At 43.8% G+C, this 20,023-nt stretch overlaps 1 protein-coding gene across 1 annotated transcript in view; it reads left to right on the plus strand.

Moving 5' to 3' along the window:
* Positions 1 to 20,023, plus strand: part of LOC117191525 — a 138,003-nt gene that overhangs the window by 84,897 nt on the left and 33,083 nt on the right. Inside the window, exon 2 of the mRNA XM_033396366.1 lies at positions 3,336 to 3,494. Within this exon, the coding sequence (XP_033252257.1) occupies positions 3,455 to 3,494 (40 nt within the window). The 5' untranslated portion in view covers positions 3,336 to 3,454. The remainder of the gene's footprint in view (positions 1 to 3,335; positions 3,495 to 20,023) is intronic.

Here is a 20,023-nt window from a genome sequence, read left to right on the forward strand (position 1 = left end):
TTCCCAGCAAGGCAATTAAATGCACACGAATAGATAAATTTAAACATGATATGTATGATAATACTAGTAATAATGAATTTATATATAAATATTAAAGGCCGATGCAATAGTCAAAATATTGGCTAGCACTTTCGTTGCGGATAAAAATTGAGAGCGAGTCGAAATAATACAAAATGAAGGTGTGCTTCACAAACTGTGCGATGCCAAAAGAATTACCATATTTTCACAGCAAACGAGAAAAAGTATGAAACGATAGAGAGAGAGAGCGGGGGAGATGGGGAGAAATGGAAATGCAATAAAGGGGGTTCAAAGCACAAAAAGGTGGTAAAATTTGCAACGGAATTGCAAATGCTGTTGACACTTGCACAATGCAAACAATTGCCCAGAATCCACATGCCAAGCTGCACATCCCCTCAACCCCTCATCCACAAACTCTGAGAAAAATCTACTTTTTTGGAGTTTGCTTCTGGGAGGTGTGTTTTTTTTTTTTTTTTTTTTTTTTTGGTAATTTTTATGTTTTCGTAGGTTTTGGCAGGTTTTGCGTAGGTTTTGGGCTTTGCCAAAGAGCTGGTGAGATGACAGCAGAACCCACAGGATATGGTCTATCCTCCTGGCAGAGTGTATCCCTAATAATTTTGAATCGGTTTTGCATAATCATGAGAATGGACCTGGAAACGGATGTGTAATACATGCAAGTTCTTAAGCCTTCTCCTCTCTAAAAGAGAGGCTTCATTCATTCTGCGGCTCATAAATCATATTTGTATTTGGATCTCGTGCGATTTGCCGAGGCAGCCAGCTGGAGGGAAACATTCAATCAAAACTCTGCAAAATCTCACAAATTTGTTATTCGTCACGTATCCAATCGGAAAGCCGAAAGCTGCAGCTGCTTAGGGATATAACGGGGCGGAGGGGAAAAGCCATCCACTAAAGAGTTTAAAGAGCCAATGAAGGAGAGCCAGACATCGGCATCTGGCATTTCAAGTGGCATAATTCTCGTATGTAAATATTAAACGAGGGGGAACGTTGTGATTTGTTGCGGACACCGCAACTCTACGGTTATACCCGATACTAAGTCAGTATGGCTCTCCTCCGGCAGACGCCGCTAATATTAAACGACACGACAAAGAGTGCGTGCGAGAGAGACAGAAAATCAGTTTGTGTTGGCGGAAGGGGGTGGGGCGAAATTTTGAGATACACGTTTTATAGTAAGATCTAACAGGAGTGCGAATACCAAATTTGGTTACTCTAGCCTTAATAGTCTCTGAGATTTTTGAATATCCCCAGATTTTCGTCCTTTGCGCGGGCGGAAGGGGGTGTGGCGAAATTTTGAAACAAACTCGTCTCGGTCCGATATATTAGGAGTGTGGATACCAAATTTGGTTGCTCTAGCTTTTGTAGTCTCTGAGATCTAGGCGCTAATGTTTTACTCTATGCAAAGCCGCCTATGCTACGTGTGTGTTAGAGAGAGACAGGGCGAGAAAAAATGAAATTGTTTTCTTGATGCTGGCTATAATAATAATACGATCCAATTCAGATTCCGCAGTCTTCAAGATATGGTCATTCTCTACAATTCTACGTTTTTGGTTTTCTCATATCTTTAAAATTGTGGATGCCACAGATTTTCGTCCTTTGTGGGGGCGGAAGTGGGCGGGGCGAAGTTTTGAAATATTTTTGTAGCAGTGACATATCACAGAAGTCTGGATCCAAAACATCGTTGCTCTAGCTCTTTTAGTCTTTGAGCACTAGGCGCTGAAGGGGACGGACAGACGGACAGACGGACGGACGGACAGACGGACAGACAGACAGGGCTCAATCGGCTCGGCTATTGATGCTGATCAAGCATACATATACTTTATGGGGTCGGAAACGATTCCTTCTGGACGTTACACACATCCACTTTTACCACAAATCTAATATACCCCAATACTCATTTTGAGTATCGGATATAAAAATTGAATCATATGTATTCTTTTGCTTGCCATTGAAGCACAGACCATGGATTCCTCGTTTTTTGTACCCCCTCGTACAATATATTGTACATTTGCCAGAGCAACAACTTATCAAGTTTACAGTCAACTGAATATCTCAAGAGTCCCCTGGCTGCGAGCCGGGGAGTGCCACCCCCACCCCCCTAACCCAGTTCATTCGGGTTTTCCACACTTTCCTTCTGGCGTGCTCCCTTTTCCACAGCATCCCGCTCTTTTCTGCGAAATGCTTATTAAATATTAAAATGATAAGGCAAGCGGTTACGGGAGTAGGGACTCGTTTCTCCAGTCTCGTCTTCTTGGCTCTGAAAGATAGACAGTTTTTTCTGGGCTTTGCCTGTATGCCCGTGTTCCTGTGCGAGTTTGTGTGTGTGTATCTGCTCGTATGTATCATTTGCTGTTTGCTTGTTTCTTTTTCCACTAAGCGGCATTAGCCCTAAGACCCTGACGACAAGAAATACAGAAAAAAGGATGAGTCAGAGAGCACGGAGAGAGCTTTCATTGCTATTTGCTCTGGAATATTTCTGAATTATTCTCATTAGTTTAAGTTTAAGTACTCGCAGATATTTTTTAAGACGATTTACATGTACATATTGGCTAAAAGGTGGACTGACGGAAAGCAAATTTTGGGAAAATTGTGGAAAGCGTGGGATTTGTGAGCAATGGGAATGTATATTTTGACCGTTGCACAAACAAAATACTCAGCAAGGGTATCCCCAAACACTTAAAGTTTTTTACAATATAACAATAAGTATTCTAGATCTTTCCAATGGAGTATTTAATCATCTTTTAATCGATTTTCATGTAAAATATTCATTTAATATATTTGGTTTAAATTTGTTTGAAAATATTATTGGGAAACTTTTAAGTTTCAGATATGTTTTCCTTACTTCTCAAAAATGTTTATCGTTTCAATGTTTAATGCAGTATCATTGTTGACTCACTCTTTGCCTCTTCATATGTTAATGTATGGCTCTCCGGCATTCATATTTTCCACGACGCAATGATTTTGTGCGATGTTCTCTTTTCCTTTTTGTGGCATTGCTTAAGTTTTGATTGCAGGCATTTGCATAATTTAAGGACTGCCCTCTCCTATTTCCAGGGGCAGGGCCTCGAAACTGGCAAGGCATTAAAAAAAGGAAATTTCCCTGATGTTCCCTGTGCTCCCTCTCTGTGTCTACTGCTGTTGTTTTTCGTTCGGAGCAGAAATTATCATATCCTTTAAAGCTTTCCCTCCTAAATTATTAACGAAATAAATAGCGAAGGAAGACGTTCGCTTGCTGCTAGGAGAATATTGAAAAAGTTTCTCATTTCCATTTACCATCTTCCTTTCCCATTTTTGCATTGCAGACGCAGCTAAAAGGAGCAGCCAGCAGCCAGAAAACAGAAGCATCCTTTGAAGAGTGAAAGAGTGAGAAGAGGAGTGGCTAGTGGCAAGCATCCGCATCCTAAACAACAATCTGGAGGGCATGTCCACAGCCAAAAGGCTGGTGCTCTCGGTGGCCATTGGTAACAGTTTTTTCGACTCCATCCCCCCACTCACAGTTCCAGTTGATCAATTATGGAGTAGGACAAGCAAGCACCTGAATCACAGCTTAAATATATCCACCACCAACACCTCCACCCAAAAACCACCACCAAATCCAGACCAAAAGTGACCTGTTGTGACCCCAAAATCCACTAAAGCCTGCTTGCATGCCTGGTAGAAGAGTTTACTCGTAGTGCATCTCATCTAGAAATCAAAGAGTCCAAAACTCGAGCGAAAACACTTTTCCCGCAGAAAAAGTCGTAGTCAAAGGAGTGCATTTACTTTAATTTGCATTTTTGTGTGTTCGGCTTCCGCTTGTGGCTGTGCCTGTGGCTTCTGCTACTAAATTATGGAAATCTCGACCCTAATGAGGGGCGATGAAGATTTGATTTGACAGAGGAAGGCACAAAATTACCAACAAATCCAAGCCAACAATCATGGCAGCCCTTAATGGCAGTTTCCTTCTGCTGCTGCTGCTGTTGCTCTCTTTTATTGTCCCGGCCAAATAAATCAGTCAAATGACAAATATGCTTAGGCAATTGTCAGGCCAAGTGGCGGTCTCTCTCTCTATCTCTCTGGGTCTTACCCTAATTTCATTCGGAATGGCAGTGTATGTGGTGTGTATGTGTTGTTTTAGCCAAAGTCAAAGCCGCAAAGAGACCCGTGCTCGGAGTCCTTCCCTCGTTCGTTCGTTAGTTTTCTTGTCACATTTTATAGGCTGCATATGCTGCAAACATTTTTCTTGTCGCTGTGGCTGTGGCACGTTCTTTGCGTTGGCTTACAGTTAATTTTGAGTGAAATTCAATTTATCATTGAGCGGGGCATAAATCCGTATTTGGGACCACTTTTGCCCTCGTTACGGACACGGCACAGACACGGACTGCGGGACACAGGACTCTGCGGGCTCTGCAGGACTGCGGTGCAGATGAATCAGAGCGTAGATTTATTTTCGTCGATTGTGTATGTTGTGTCACATTGTATTTGCTCCGACATGAGAGGAATGTGCCTTCAATTTGTCAGCCATACGACTCTCTCTCTCTCTTTGACCAATATCTCTCTACAGGGCGTATGCGCAATTCATTTAATGGGATTTAGTACAGCAACAATAGAAAATTGGTGTAAAAGTTGTGCTGTTTATTGGCCAGAGATGTAATTGACATTTATCGCAGACAGAAGGGCAGAGAAGACTTGGCTTTAACGACTCCTAACGCTTTAACGCTTGTCTGGAGAGCAGGAGAGAGACAGTGGCTGAGATGGAGAGACTGAGAAAGAGACGGTGCAAAATGTAGATAGAGTTCCATAGATAGAGAAAACAAAACCCCAAAAAACTGAGCATACAAAAAAGTTGTTCACAACTTTTGCCATATTTTCCTACCCGCGCCATACACACCACCAATGTTTTTAAACAATTTTTAGTACATTGCTCCTGCTGTCTTTCCACCCACATACATTTATGTATGTATATTTCATTGTGGGTATGTGTGTGTGTGTTGACAAAGGCAATTTTCAGCAGAGCTTTGATCAAAGTTTCCCAAGGACTAGGAGGGGTTGGGGGAATGGCAGTAAATTAAATTTGACTTACACCCAAAAATACAGCATAAAATGCGGAACAAGTGAATAAATCTCCAGTGTAAGTGTATGTATAGATGTGTATCTGTGTGCGAATTGTCATTTATTTCAATCCATTTCCCAACCCTCTTTGATGCCGTCCTCGCAAAAAGCTTTGAAAATTGAATTTCCCTCAAATATTCGTTGCCTACTTTTGCGGGCATATTGATCAATGTGGAATCAAATCGAATTGATCTACATATCTATCTATCCACTAGTATATGGCCCGAAAAAACGTTTTTCATATTAAATTTTATTTTTTCGTGTGCGTGTGCGTGTGCTGCTGTTTGGTTTTATTCCATTTGAAATGCCTTGTGTGAAGCGTTAAACTGGAAATTGCCATACAATATAGTCATCCGCAATAGCCCAGGCTTTTGTCTCTCCTTGTGTCCCTCTCTCTCTTTTCCTCTCTCTCTCTCTCTCTTTCTCTCTCTTTTCTCTTTGTCTCGCTGTATTTGTTTCGCTTTTGTCTTTTGTCCTGCAATAATTGAGCTTAGAAGGTCTTATGGCTGCTGCATCATTGATTTCCCACCCAACTGTCATCTGCCACCGCACTCCATGGGGTCCCTCCCCACCCCCTTCCTGCCGCTGATTCTTCCCCCCTTTTTCGACTGCCGGTCAAAGTTTTTGCTAAAGTTTCGCCTTTGGTTTTTCTTTCGTTTCTATTTTTGTTGGATTTTTGCTTTTAGCCCAAACTCAAACCCGAAATAAAATCACTTCAGCGCCAGACATAGTTGAGTCCTGCCGAAACTTTTTCCATTTGCCAACAGAGTTCACTTGAATACGGTGGAGCAGCAGACGCAGGTGAAATTCTCTGTTCTCTGGCTGTTGTCTCTGACAATTTTAAAGTCTGTCCTTGCACTTGCAGCAGGCGAAAATTGGGCATGTATAATTAGTTTTATTTACCACCTGACACGCAGATTTTAAATAGAATTTATATGCCAGAGCCCTTCAATAATTGTCGTCTTGGGGCGGGCTTCATCTGCTTCTCGTACTATTCTCCAACTATTTTGATAGCAGTATGTTTTCTCTGTTCTCTTTCTCCAATGAATACACCATCTCTCAGTTATTTCCTTCTCCATTAAGCCTTCCATACCTTTAAGAACACTTCCTTCTGCACCAGACACCAACTAGAGAGACGATTCCCTTCCCTCTCTTTCTCGCCTTCTCCGACAATTTGAATGCAATCTGTAATTTGAGCATTTTCAATTATAAAAGTAATCTATGGCTTAGAGCCAAGCATTAGACAACGGCCTGGGGATGGCAGAATGTCCAGGAATATGAGTATCTTTATTTCTATACAATAGATGAAGTGAGCCGAGACGAATTGATTGGCGATTACAATGGAAGTATTGGCTCACCCCTTACCAGCAGTCAGTGAAATGGAGAGAATACCGCGTGGGAATAATTGCCTCCTCCATAGACTGTATCCTTTTTATCCGTTCTTTGGATGTACAAATTTTGGGGCGAAAGACAAGGAATGCAAAAATAGTTGCATGCTCTTCAACATGCCACAATGTTGTGGCTGTTGGCTTACGGCTGGGTTTTAATTGTTAGTTACGTTGTCGAGAGCCGAGCGGATGAGGCAACTACATTGCGTATGAACACACATTGTTGCCCGGCTGCCACGAAGCGGGGCACAACTTTGGAAGCAGCAGCAGCAGTCAGTGCGTGCCGCACAAAGGACCACTTAAAGTTTGCACACTCTGAATCGCCTTTGGAAATGGGGATTTTCTTTGTCGGCAATGGGAATAGGAATACGAATAGGAATGGGTTGCACCGTGGCATGTGGCTGGGATGGTCGGCAATGTTGCAAGACTGTAATGCAATTACAAGTGCAGGTGGAGTGGCTGTGGCTGTGGCTGTGGCAGTGCCCGTCGCGCTAGCATCAGTTGGCATCTAGCCAGGTGTAAACCAAAGGGGCCAACCAACCAAACGCAGGAGCAGCAAGGAGTGTGGGGGATAGTGGATTCTATGCTCTTGCTGCTCAAGTGCTTGACTTATCAACGAAAGTGCAGCACTAAAACGAGGGGGAACGTTGTGAGTTGCTGCCGACACCGCAACTCTACGGGTATACCCGATACTAAGTCAGTATGGCTCTCCTCCGGCAGACGCCGCTAATATTAAACGACACGACAAAGAGTGCGTGCGAGAGAGACAGAAAATCAGTCTGAGCGTGACGTCGGGCGCTGCGTAGCCACTGCAAATTGATTTGTTCCTATTGGCTGTATGTATATTGTGTCACATTGTATTTGCTCCGACATGAGAGGAATGTGCCTTCAATTTGTCAGCCATACGACTCTCTCTCTCTCTTTGACCAATATCTCTCTACAGGGCGTATGCGCAATTCATTTAATGGGATTTAGTACAGCAACAATAGAAAATTGTTGTAAAAGTTGTGCTGTTTATTGGCCAGAGATGTAATTGACATTTATCGCAGACAGAAGGGCAGAGAAGACTTGGCTTTAACGACTCCTAACGCTTTAACGCTTGTCTGGAGAGCAGGAGAGAGACAGTGGCTGAGATGGAGAGACTGAGAAAGAGACGGTGCAAAATGTAGATAGAGTTCCATAGATAGAGAAAACAAAACCCCAAAAAACTGAGCATACAAAAAAGTTGTTCACAACTTTTGCCATATTTTCCTACCCGCGCCATACACACCACCAATGTTTTTAAACAATTTTTAGTACATTGCTCCTGCTGTCTTTCCACCCACATACATTTATGTATGTATATTTCATTGTGGGTATGTGTGTGTGTGTTGACAAAGGCAATTTTCAGCAGAGCTTTGATCAAAGTTTCCCAAGGACTAGGAGGGGTTGGGGGAATGGCAGTAAATTAAATTTGACTTACACCCAAAAATACAGCATAAAATGCGGAACAAGTGAATAAATCTCCAGTGTAAGTGTATGTATAGATGTGTATCTGTGTGCGAATTGTCATTTATTTCAATCCATTTCCCAACCCTCTTTGATGCCGTCCTCGCAAAAAGCTTTGAAAATTGAATTTCCCTCAAATATTCGTTGCCTACTTTTGCGGGCATATTGATCAATGTGGAATCAAATCGAATTGATCTACATATCTATCTATCCACTAGTATATGGCCCGAAAAAACGTTTTTCATATTAAATTTTATTTTTTCGTGTGCGTGTGCGTGTGCTGCTGTTTGGTTTTATTCCATTTGAAATGCCTTGTGTGAAGCGTTAAACTGGAAATTGCCATACAATATAGTCATCTGCAATAGCCCAGGCATTTGTCTCTCCTTGTGTCCCTCTCTCTCTTTTCCTCTCTCTCTCTCTCTCTTTCTCTCTCTTTTCTCTTTGTCTCGCTGTATTTGTTTCGCTTTTGTCTTTTGTCCTGCAATAATTGAGCTTAGAAGGTCTTATGGCTGCTGCATCATTGATTTCCCACCCAACTGTCATCTGCCACCGCACTCCATGGGGTCCCTCCCCACCCCCTTCCTGCCGCTGATTCTTCCCCCCTTTTTCGACTGCCGGTCAAAGTTTTTGCTAAAGTTTCGCCTTTGGTTTTTCTTTCGTTTCTATTTTTGTTGGATTTTTGCTTTTAGCCCAAACTCAAACCCGAAATAAAATCACTTCAGCGCCAGACATAGTTGAGTCCTGCCGAAACTTTTTCCATTTGCCAACAGAGTTCACTTGAATACGGTGGAGCAGCAGACGCAGGTGAAATTCTCTGTTCTCTGGCTGTTGTCTCTGACAATTTTAAAGTCTGTCCTTGCACTTGCAGCAGGCGAAAATTGGGCATGTATAATTAGTTTTATTTACCACCTGGCACGCAGATTTTAAATAGAATTTATATGCCAGAGCCCTTCAATAATTGTCGTCTTGGGGCGGGCTTCATCTGCTTCTCGTACTATTCTCCAACTATTTTGATAGCAGTATGTTTTCTCTGTTCTCTTTCTCCAATGAATACACCATCTCTCAGTTATTTCCTTCTCCATTAAGCATTCCATACCTTTAAGAACACTTCCTTCTGCACCAGACACCAACTAGAGAGACGATTCCCTTCCCTCTCTTTCTCGCCTTCTCCGACAATTTGAATGCAATCTGTAATTTGAGCATTTTCAATTATAAAAGTAATCTATGGCTTAGAGCCAAGCATTAGACAATGGCCTGGGGATGGCAGAATGTCCAGGAATATGAGTATTGTCGTGACGTCGGGCGCTGCGTAGCCACTGCAAATTGATTTGTTCCTATTGGCTATAAAAATGATCTGATCTGATCCAGATTCAGCAATCTGATAGATATGGTCATTATCTATGATTCTGCGTTTTTAGTTTTCTCGAATCTGCAATATTGTGGATGCAACAGATTTTCGTCCTTTGTGGGGGCGGAAGGGGGTGGGGCGAAATTTTGAGATATACGTTTTATAGTGAAATCTAACAGGAGTGCGAATACCAAATTTGGTTATTCTAGCCTTAATAGTCTCTGAGATTTTTGAATTTCCCCAGATTTTCGTCCTTTGCGGGGGCGGAAGGGGGTGTGGCGAAATTTTGAAACAATCTCGTCTCGGTCCGATATATTAGGAGTGTGGATACCAAATTTGGTTGCTCTAGCTTTTATAGTCTCTGAGATCTAGGCGCTAATGTTTTACTCTAAGCAAAGCCGCCTATGCTACGTGTGTGTTAGAGAGAGACAGGGCGAGAAAAAATGAAATTGTTTTCTTGATGCTGGCTATAATAATAATACGATCCAATTCAGATCCCGCAGTCTTAAAGATATGGTCATTCTCTACAATTTTTGGTTTTCTCATATCTTTAAAATTGTGAATGCCACAGATTTTCGTCCTTTGTGGGGCGGAAGTGGGCGGGGCGAAGTTTTGAAATATTTTTGTAGCAGTGACATATTACAGAAGTCTGGATCCAAAACATCGTTGCTCTAGCTCTTATAGTCTTTGAGCACTAGGCGCTGAAGGGGACGGACAGACGGACAGACGGACGGACGGACAGACAGACAGGGCTCAATCGACTCGGCTATTGATGCTGATCAAGAATATATATACTTTATGGGGTCGGAAACGATTCCTTCTGGACGTTACACACATCCACTTTTACCACAAATCTAATATACCCCAATACTCATTTTGAGTATCGGGTATAAAAATGGGAGGAGATCTGAACGCCAGCATTGTTGCGCCGGACTACCACCCACCGCCAGTGAAGTCATCGTTACCAAGGTTGTCGCTACCCACTTTCGACGGAACATATGCAAACTATAAGAATTTCGTTCACTCGTTCGAGCAAATTGTTGTGCGTGAGTGTGGATTGTCTAATATAGAAAAGTTTAATTATTTGCTGACCTGCCTCACGGGGCCGGCATTAGATACAATTCAGGCATTCCAGGTTACAAGCGAAAACTATCCGAAGGCCCTAGCAAAACTCAAAAGCCGTTTTGATAATCCTACTCTTATATTTTTAGAAGGTATTGAGGCATTGTTTGCACTACAACCTGTGGAAAGGTCAAACAGTCAGCAGCTTCACAGCCTAGTGGATAAGGCATCCGCTATATTAAGCTCGCTGGAGTCCATCGGCAAACCTGAGAACATTGTTCACGCTATGGTTGTATATATTATAATGGAAAAGTGTGATCAGCAAACTCGAAACAAGTGGAAGGAATCGCAGGACTACAAAACTCTGCCAACCTGGCTAGCATGCACACAGCTTTTGGAACGCCGCTGTCAGTTTCTCCATTCGTCTGGAAACTCGGCTGCTACTTCGTCACAACGAAAGGCTGAATCCAATAAGTCAAATCGTCATTCTAATCACCAAATAAACTCGTCGTTTGCTATCACAAATCCGTCTTGTACACTTTGTTCTAGTTCTGGCCATAAGATCTCTATTTGCGCTCAGTTCAAGGCTATGAACAGCAACCAACGGTACGACAATGCAAAACGCCTCGGTCTCTGCATCAATTGTCTTGGAAATGGTCATAGAGTGGCGCAATGTTCATCGTCTCATCGTTGCCGATCCTGTTATCGGAATCATCATTCATCTTTGCATCACTCTCAGCCGCAACAGCCACCCCAACCATCAGCAGGACAATCTTCAACTACTGAACCGGTACTCCAACCAGCGCAACCCTCCTGGCAAACGGCTCATCAAGCTGCTTCACACTCTCATATGGAGATCGCAGCAGATGATCAAATTTTGTTGGCAACAGCCATGGTTTTGGTAAAGGATGCCACAGGTGAATTCAAACTCGGTAGAGCGTTGCTTGATTCATGTTCTCAGGTTAATTTTGTAACCGAAACCTTTGCACAAAAGCTTCGCCTTCGTCGTGAAAAACACCACATTGGAATTCGCAGTATAGGAGACTCCCTTACTAGTTTGAAGGCTCGTACGACTACCTCTATTAAGTCACGTACTTCCGGCTATCAGCTCACTCTCCAGTTTGGAATCACATCCCATATTGCCTACCAGCCAGATAGTGAGATCGACATATCGAATTGGAACCTACCAGCTAACACTCCATGGGCTGACGAATCGTTCTATAGGACTAAACGTATTGATTTGTTACTGGGGACCGAAGCCTTCTATGGAGCTCTAGCTGTTGGCCAGATTCGCATTGGTCCAAATCTTCCCACTTTGCAGAAGACTCTTTTTGGTTGGGTTGTTGCTGGGAGGTACCAGCGGCAATATAACAGACAGCCACCATTGTGCTTGGCGACTGTAGAAGAGTCGATCGACAAGTATTTGCAGCAATTATGGAAAGTGGACTCATTTGTCGATCCAAGCGCTAGAATGCTCCCAAATCATCGTCGCTGTGAGGACCATTTCAGGGACACAACACATCAGGATGCCAGTGGGCGGATTGTCGTTCGCTTGCCATTTCAAGAAGATCAAGTTGTCTTGGAAGTTCCTTCGATACAGCTCGAACTCGATTTTTTGCCATTGAGAGACGTCTCGCTCGTCTACCGGAAATTCGCTCGCAGTATATCTCGTTCATGCAGGAATATGAAAGTCTCGGCCATATGTCCCTCGTACTGAATCCTAACTTGGAAGAACCGCATTATTATATACCCCACCATTTCGTTCTGAAACAAAGCAGTACCTCGACGAAGCTCAGAGTTGTCTTTGACGCCTCTTGCCGTACAACATCTCAAAGGTCACTTAACGATCTACTTTTAGTCGGCCCTACCATTCAGGATGAGTTGTACTTGCAGTTGCTGCGGTTCCGCATGCATAGGTTCGGCATCACAGCCGACGTCACAAAAATGTACAGGCAGGTACTTGTGAGTGAGAAGGATAGAAAATTCCAGTACATTTTGTGGCGAGCATCTCCAAACCTACCAACTCAATACAGTGACATATGGGACTGCGTCTGCCCCATTTCTCGCAACTCGTAGTTTGCATTACTTGGCTGAGGATTGTAAGGATGCATGGCCATTAGGGGCTGCTGCTGTTAAAACTGCATTTTATGTTGATGACCTTTTGTGTGGGGCTGATGATATAGATACACTCTTCAAACTAAAAACTGAAATAACATCAACTCTCACTCGTGGTCAGTTTCCATTATGCAAGTGGCATTCAAATCATCCAGGCGTGATGGAAGACGAATCTACCAAGGAATTAAACATTTCAGAAAACTCAGTCAGCAGCACACTCGGCTTAACTTGGCATCAACGAAGAGATGCATTTAGTTTCACATTTAATCCAAAGGAAGTCTATCCCACTACCACAAAACGAACAATTTTGCCTACTGCGTCGTCGCTATTCGATCCAATCGGTCTGCTATCACCGTTAGTCATTGTCTCTAAGATCATTCTTCAGGAGTTGTGGCTTTTGAAACTCGACTGGGACGAGTCTGTCCCCCAGAATTTAAGCCACGCATGGAGCAAGTGTTTGGAATCGCTGAATTCCCTGTCGTCACTAGCGGTACCTCGTTTTTGTTTGCAGCCTGATACTAGGAGCATTCAAATACATGGATTTTGCGACGCATAGATTCGGGCATACGGCTGCTGTGTTTATGTGCGCACGGAGAATTCGCTTGGACAGGTCACAGTGAAATTGTTCACTTCTAAGTCTAGAGTAGCACCAGTGAAGAAACAGTCTCTTCCGAAGCTTGAACTATGCGGCGCACATCTACTTTCTCAGTTGTATAACAAAGTCAAGGCCATATTCAGTAAACACACTATCACATCTTATTTTTGGAGCGACTCACAGCTCGTGTTGAATGGGCTGCAACAACACTCAGTCACCTTATCGACCTTTGTGGGAAATCGAGTGTCCGATATTCAGGATTTAACGTCTGATGCAAAATGGCGCTATGTGCCAACACATCAAAACCCTGCTGATATTCTGTCGCGAGGCTGTAACGTGAGCGAGTTGATTAAGTCTCCATGGTCTTCGGGTCCTACGTTTCTAGTCGAAGATTCACTAAACTGGCCCGCCACTGGTGGAAAACTTGATATTGACATGGTCGTGGTTAACTCGGAGAATCGGAAAAGTTTGTTTGCTGCCGTACACGAGACACATAATATCCTCAACATCGTCGATAATATCAGCTCGTACACTCACAGTCTGCGTCTCATTGCTTGGATGATTAGGTTCATAAGGAGATGTTGGAAGCAATCGACGTTTACCACAACCTCACCGACGCCAGATGACCTTCGTTTTGCTTCACATTGCCTTATTTGGAACATTCAACAAACTCATTTTGTAGAGGACATTCGTTTACTTCAGAAGCAAAAACCATTAAAATGTAGCTTAAAGTTTCTTACTCCCTTTTTAGAAGTCGTGAACGGATTCGAACTTATCAAGGTTGGTGGACGTTTGGAATACTCAGACCTACAAGACGGTCAAAAACATCCGTTGCTGCTGCCTAGTCAGTCCAAATTTGTATGGAACTATATTCGCCATTTGCATCTTCGGAACTATCACGCTGGACCTAAAGCCCTAGTCGCTCTCATTCGTTTGGAGTATTGGATCGTTAACGCCAGAGACTTGGCACGTAGAATTGTTCGCTCCTGTGTACACTGCGTTCGCTACAGACCGAAGCTGCTACAACAACTAATGGGCTCATTACCGCCTACGCGACTCGCTCCGGCTCGACCCTTTGAACGCTGTGGAGTTGACTTTTGTGGACCCATCAACACATATCTACGCATTCGAGGAAAGGGACCTACAAAAGCATACATAGCCGTGTTCGTTTGCCTTCTCCCCAAGGCCGTTCACATCGAAGTAGTCTCTGATTTGTCAACAAAGGCGTTCTTAAACGCATTGAAACGGATGGGAGGTCGTCGCAAGCTGCCGACAGACATCTTCTGCGATAATGCCACTAACTTTGTAGGGGCATCGAATCAACTGCAGGAACTAAAAAAGTTTATGTTTTTAAAGCAGACCCAAGATGAAATCTATAAATTTTGCGCATCTGACTTTATTAATTTCCATTTTATTCCCCCCAGGGCACCTCATTTCGGAGGCCTTTGGGAAGCGGCAGTCAAGAGTGCAAAGGGGCTGTGAAATCGTACGCTGGCCAACACCAGGTTCACCTTTGAAGAGTTGAGCACTGTCGTCGTCGAGATAGAATCGATCCTCAACTCGCGCCCGCTATCGCCGCTTTCGTCAGACCCAAATGACTATAGCACTCTCACGGCTGGTCCATTCTTGGTTGGCGAATCATTGCGATCACTACCTGAAAGGTCCCTCGAGAATATCAAGTTGTCAAGTATGGACCGCTACGATGCGATTACGGCCGTCAAGCAACGGTTTTGGAAGCAATGGTCTGCTGACTATGTCAACGAATTGCGTTCGCGCACGAAGTGGACAGCACCCTCAACGAACCTCACCGAGGGCACGTTGGTCATCATCCATGAGGACAACCTGCCACCGCTAGGCTGGAAACTAGGCCGAGTGCAGTCTACTGTGCTTGGGAAGGATGGACTTGTACGGGTGGTGCACCTCCGCACTGCAAATGGAACATGTTGCAGGATAATACACAAGTTGGTAATTCTTCCGGTGGTTTGAAAGCAGTCTTTTCAACGGGGCCGGGATGTTCGGTCAAACTGCTTTAAGGAACAAGTATTCAAATGACCCTCGTAAAATAGAGAGCCTACGCTCACTTTTTGTATTTACTCTCACCATAATTGTACAAAATTCACCACTGCATTCTCTCTCTTATGAACTGTACTCAAGCACTAAGATTTGTAATAAATAGTTATTCCCTAATACTCAACTGGATCGATCGACTTTTCTCTTTCTTGTATAGATTTTGATTCGTTTGCAGAAAAAGTAACACACCCCCATCCGTGAATTAACATTAATGCGGAAAACGCATTGGGGTATATTAGATTTGTGGTAAAAGTGGATGTGTGTAACGTCCAGAAGGAATCGTTTCCGACCCCATAAAGTATATATATTCTTGATCAGCATCAATAGCCGAGTCGATTGAGCCATGTCTGTCTGTCCGTCTGTCCGTCCCTATCAGCGCCTAGTGCTCGAAGACTATAAGAGCTAGAGCAACGATGTTTTGGATCCAGACTTCTGTGATATGTCACTGCCACAAAAATATTTCAAAACTTCGCCCCGCCCACTTCCGCCCCCACAAAGGAAGAAAATCTGTGGCATCCACAATTTTAAAGATATGAGAAAACCAAAAACGTAGAGTTGTAGAGAATGACCATATCTTTAAGACTGCGGAATCTGAATTGGATCGTATTATTATTATAGTCAGCATCAAGAAAACAATTTCATTTTTTCTCGCCCTGTCTCTCTCTAACACGCACGTAGCATAGGCGGCTTTGCTTAGAGTAAAACATTAGCGCCTAGATCTCAGAGACTACAAAAGCTAGAGCAACCAAATTTGGTATCCACACTCCTAATATATCGGACCGAGACGAGTTTGTTTCAAAATTTCGCCACACCCCCTTCCGCCCCCGCAAAGGACTAAAATCTGGGGATATTCAAAAATCTCAGAGACTATTAAGGCTAGAGTAACCAAATTTGGTATCCGCACTCCTGTTAGATCTTACTATAAAACGTGTATCTCAAAATTTCGCCCCACCCCCTTCCGCCCACACAAAGAACGAAAATCTGTTGCATCCACAATATTGCACATTCGAGAAAACTACAAACGCAGAATCATAGATAATGACCATATCTATCAGATTGCTGAATCTGGATCAGATCAGATCATTTTTATAGCCAAAAGGAACAAATCAATTTGCACTGGCTACGCAGCACCTGACGTCACGCTCAGACTGATTTTCTGTCTCTCTCGCACGCACTCTTTGTCGTGTCGTTCAATATTAGCGGCGTCTGCCGGAGGAGAGCCATACTGACTTAGTATCGGGTATAACTGTAGAGTTGCGGTGTCCGCTGCAACTCACAACAAACAAGAAATGCTATTCTGCATTTCTGAACAATAATCTGCTGAAAATCATCATGCCCCCTCGGCCAGAGGGCATTCGCAAAAAGGGGCATCCCAACGAAATGGTTGCCCAAAAGCAAATACAATTATGCGGGAGAGCAACAACAATGAAAAGCAAATACTTGCCACGCCTCCTAGTGTCCCACTCGTCCCACAAGCCGCCACAGAACCCCTCCTTCAAACAAAGAACCGCGTGCTTAGAATATGTAATTCATTTGAAAGTTTTCTGCTGCGCTCTCTCTCTGGTGTTCTGCTGTCGACAGAAATTAATTTAACTTTTCATTTAGGTGGAGAGCGGAGTGCGAGGAGCAGACTGTACTGAGAGGGAACAGTCTCCCCTTGAAGGGTGTTGGTTGGGGGCCACAGAAAGGGTCAGCGGTCTCAAGTGTTGGATGTGCATTTTCATCAATTAACAAATACCACAAGTGGCTTAGCGATGCGCGGCCACCAAATGCGATTAACGCCAATGGAATTCATTCAGCCAAATCCTTTGGGATCCATTGGTGCCCCCCATTGGCAGCATTCAAGGAAACAGTGCGCCAGGAAGGAAGTACCAAGGCAGAAGGGCTCTCCCTCTCTCTCTCACTCCCTCTCTATCTCTTTGGCCTGTGAAAAGTTTTAATTATAGTTGCATTTGCAGTTGTTGCTGTTTGCTCATATCCTTAAGGCATGTGGCATGTGAATGCTGTGTCGGAAATTGCAACTCGAAGCGGTTGGCTTGCGTTTTATCGCTGGCAAAAATTAAAAACTAAGCTCGAAAATGTTTTTCTGTGTTTGCGCCTCTCCTTCGTTTGCTGTTGTTGCGGCTTTGTCCTAATCACATCACGTGCGCCTGTCTTGTCTCACATAACACACACGCCACACCCCCGCCCGTCAGTGGCACAGCCACAGCCATCCCATTTCCTTGTTGGGACATACACACACATTAGTGTGTATGCAACTAACTTTCTGGCCAAAATTACAGGAAGACGCCATCTGCTGGTGCTGGGGCTGGGGCTGGGGCCGTTGTCTGCTTCTGGCATTTGTCGCAATTGCCTTTAACTGCCCGCTCGTGTGCCCTGCCAACAACGTTTCATTATCAAAGCCGAGTTTGCCAAAGCACGTCGTAAACAATAAGCTGATCATCGCCCTTCCGGCCGTCCCTCTGTCCGGCGAGCCCGCTTATTACTTTCGACGTAATACAGGACAGCTTTATGTCAAGCATATCGTATATATAGTACATATAGCAATACGTATACATATACTAGTTAATGGAGATGCTCTCCTCTCCGTACTGTACATATAAATTCCGCTTAAAATCGTTTAATATGCCGCATTGTCCTGCAGAATGTATGAGAGCCAAGGGAATTCCATTGCCAAGGTGGGGAGAGCCCTAGAGTGGCATGCGCCAAAAGGTACAGCGTATACAGAGGCTTAAATAATTATTGTTACAATTTCAATTTGGTTTTTGCTTTTTGATGTTGCTGAGGCTGTGAATGGCCCAAGGGGCTACTCGCTACCGAAAGATGAGCCAAAATGTCCGCTGTAATTACAGCGGTTATAAGAGCTTGGAAGCGCGGAAAGCAGCAGATACTTTTCCATAAAATATTCAGCATTTCTTCAAACTTTAACCAAGAATTTAAGCTTAAACCTTAACTTTTATCCAATAATCGAAGAGACAAATGAGAAAAGTTTTGTGTGGCAAACTTTCGCTGTAATCATCCTCTACTCTAGAAAAGTTTCACTGTGTCAATGGTGGAATTTTTCCACACACTGCCGCAGCCTGCCGCAGCCTTTTGCAATTGACATTTCATTCGTGTAAGAACTGTCAAGTGCGCGTCTTCCCATTCGCTTACTAATTAAAATTAAAATTAAACTAATTTGATAAGCAAGCTCTCACACACTTCTTGTGTGTGTGAGTGTGTGGCAGTGTTTGCCTTACACATGCCCTTGCAACAGCAGCAGCAGAAGAAACATCACGACGCTATGTGTATTTTTAACCCAAATCCATTAGAGAAGTTACTCAAGAATCCTTTAGATATTTATGTGCTGTGAGCGCAGTCTCAACCTCTCTGCCCCATCCGCAAACACACGGATATACACATAGCGACTCTCACAGATACAGATACATATGCATATGCACTTGCTAAGCTGAAAGGTTCAGGCGATGAGAGGAGCAGCACCAGAGCACTGCAGCAGAGGTCACATCAAGTAAATAGCCAACGTCGACGACGACGACGACGTTGACAAGGATAGGGGCCAAACAAATACGCAAACATTTATAAGATTGCTAAGCTCATATCGAAATGCACTTACACTCGAAGATACACACACACAAATACCCAGAAAAGTTTCAATGTAGCCATACCTCCATGATTTCCTTGTGCTCTTCTCTTGTATGCACTTTTTCACCGGCTAGAGTGATTTTCAGCAGAAAGAACAAATTTCCGACCCTCCAAAACATATATTCTAGATCATCGCCAACAGGTGGGTCTATATGGGCAGGTCCTTTTGTTGCGATAAAAATTCTGTTCGACTGAAGCTTTGGACAGAACCTTCTTTCTGATGGATGCTGTAACGATTGCCGGCGTAAATCATATATGTAGTTGCCACGGGAATGGAGAATACGATAGGGTATTCACAGGCTCGGTCCCATCAGCTATTCTTCCTCTTCTTCTTTGTTGTCATGCTGCACACGCATAACAAGTATACGCCCCCTGGGACGGGTTAAGAGGTGAGCGCACCAGGAAGGGAGAAAGCGACCTCATCTCATATTCATGCCGGTGCCCCCTGAGGCAAAATCTGCAGACATCGGGAACGCCAAAGTAGAAAAGAAAGAAGGAAAGAAGGCAGAGAGAGAGCGAGAGAGAGGGATAAGCCAAAGGTAAAGGCAAAGCCGGAGCCCCCAACGGTGGGCCAGTCGCAAAAGCAGAGGTAAAACTATACATATATGATCGGGCTTAGCCCCCACGCTCAGCGGTGGGTTAATCGACGGTCGTCGGCCGAGCGCCAGCCCCTGTGGGGAAACGAAAAAGATGAACAAGTATAAACGAGAGATTCCGCAGCATTTGCCTGGAGATTTAATTAACTACAAATTCAATGGGCGATGAAGCTATTCGAATCCGGTCGTTCCATAATGACCGTCATCATCCGTCTGCTGCATGCATAGTTTTGCTGCATCCTGCCAAAATGCCGCACACACACACACGATTCTTTTCCATGCTTGCCACAGAACCCTTGCACACAAACAAACACCCATACGCAACATGTCCGCGCTTATAAAAAGTTTAATATAAATTTAATGAGCGCAAGAGCATGCAAATCAACAGTTCGCGCTCCACCTCCCCCATGCCGGGCTATTATATTCTCTATTTTTACCCGATACTCAAAATGAGTATTGGGGTATATTAGATTTGTGGTAAAAGTGGATGTGTGTAACGTCCAGAAGGAATCGTTTCCGACCCCATAAAGTATATATATGTAAGATATTATTTAGAGTATTGTTTATTCGTATTATTATCGCGGTGGCCTGGTAT

This window comes from Drosophila miranda (genome assembly GCF_003369915.1).
Source record: "Drosophila miranda strain MSH22 chromosome Y unlocalized genomic scaffold, D.miranda_PacBio2.1 Contig_Y1_pilon, whole genome shotgun sequence".
In the NCBI taxonomy this organism is placed as follows: domain Eukaryota; kingdom Metazoa; phylum Arthropoda; class Insecta; order Diptera; family Drosophilidae; genus Drosophila; species Drosophila miranda.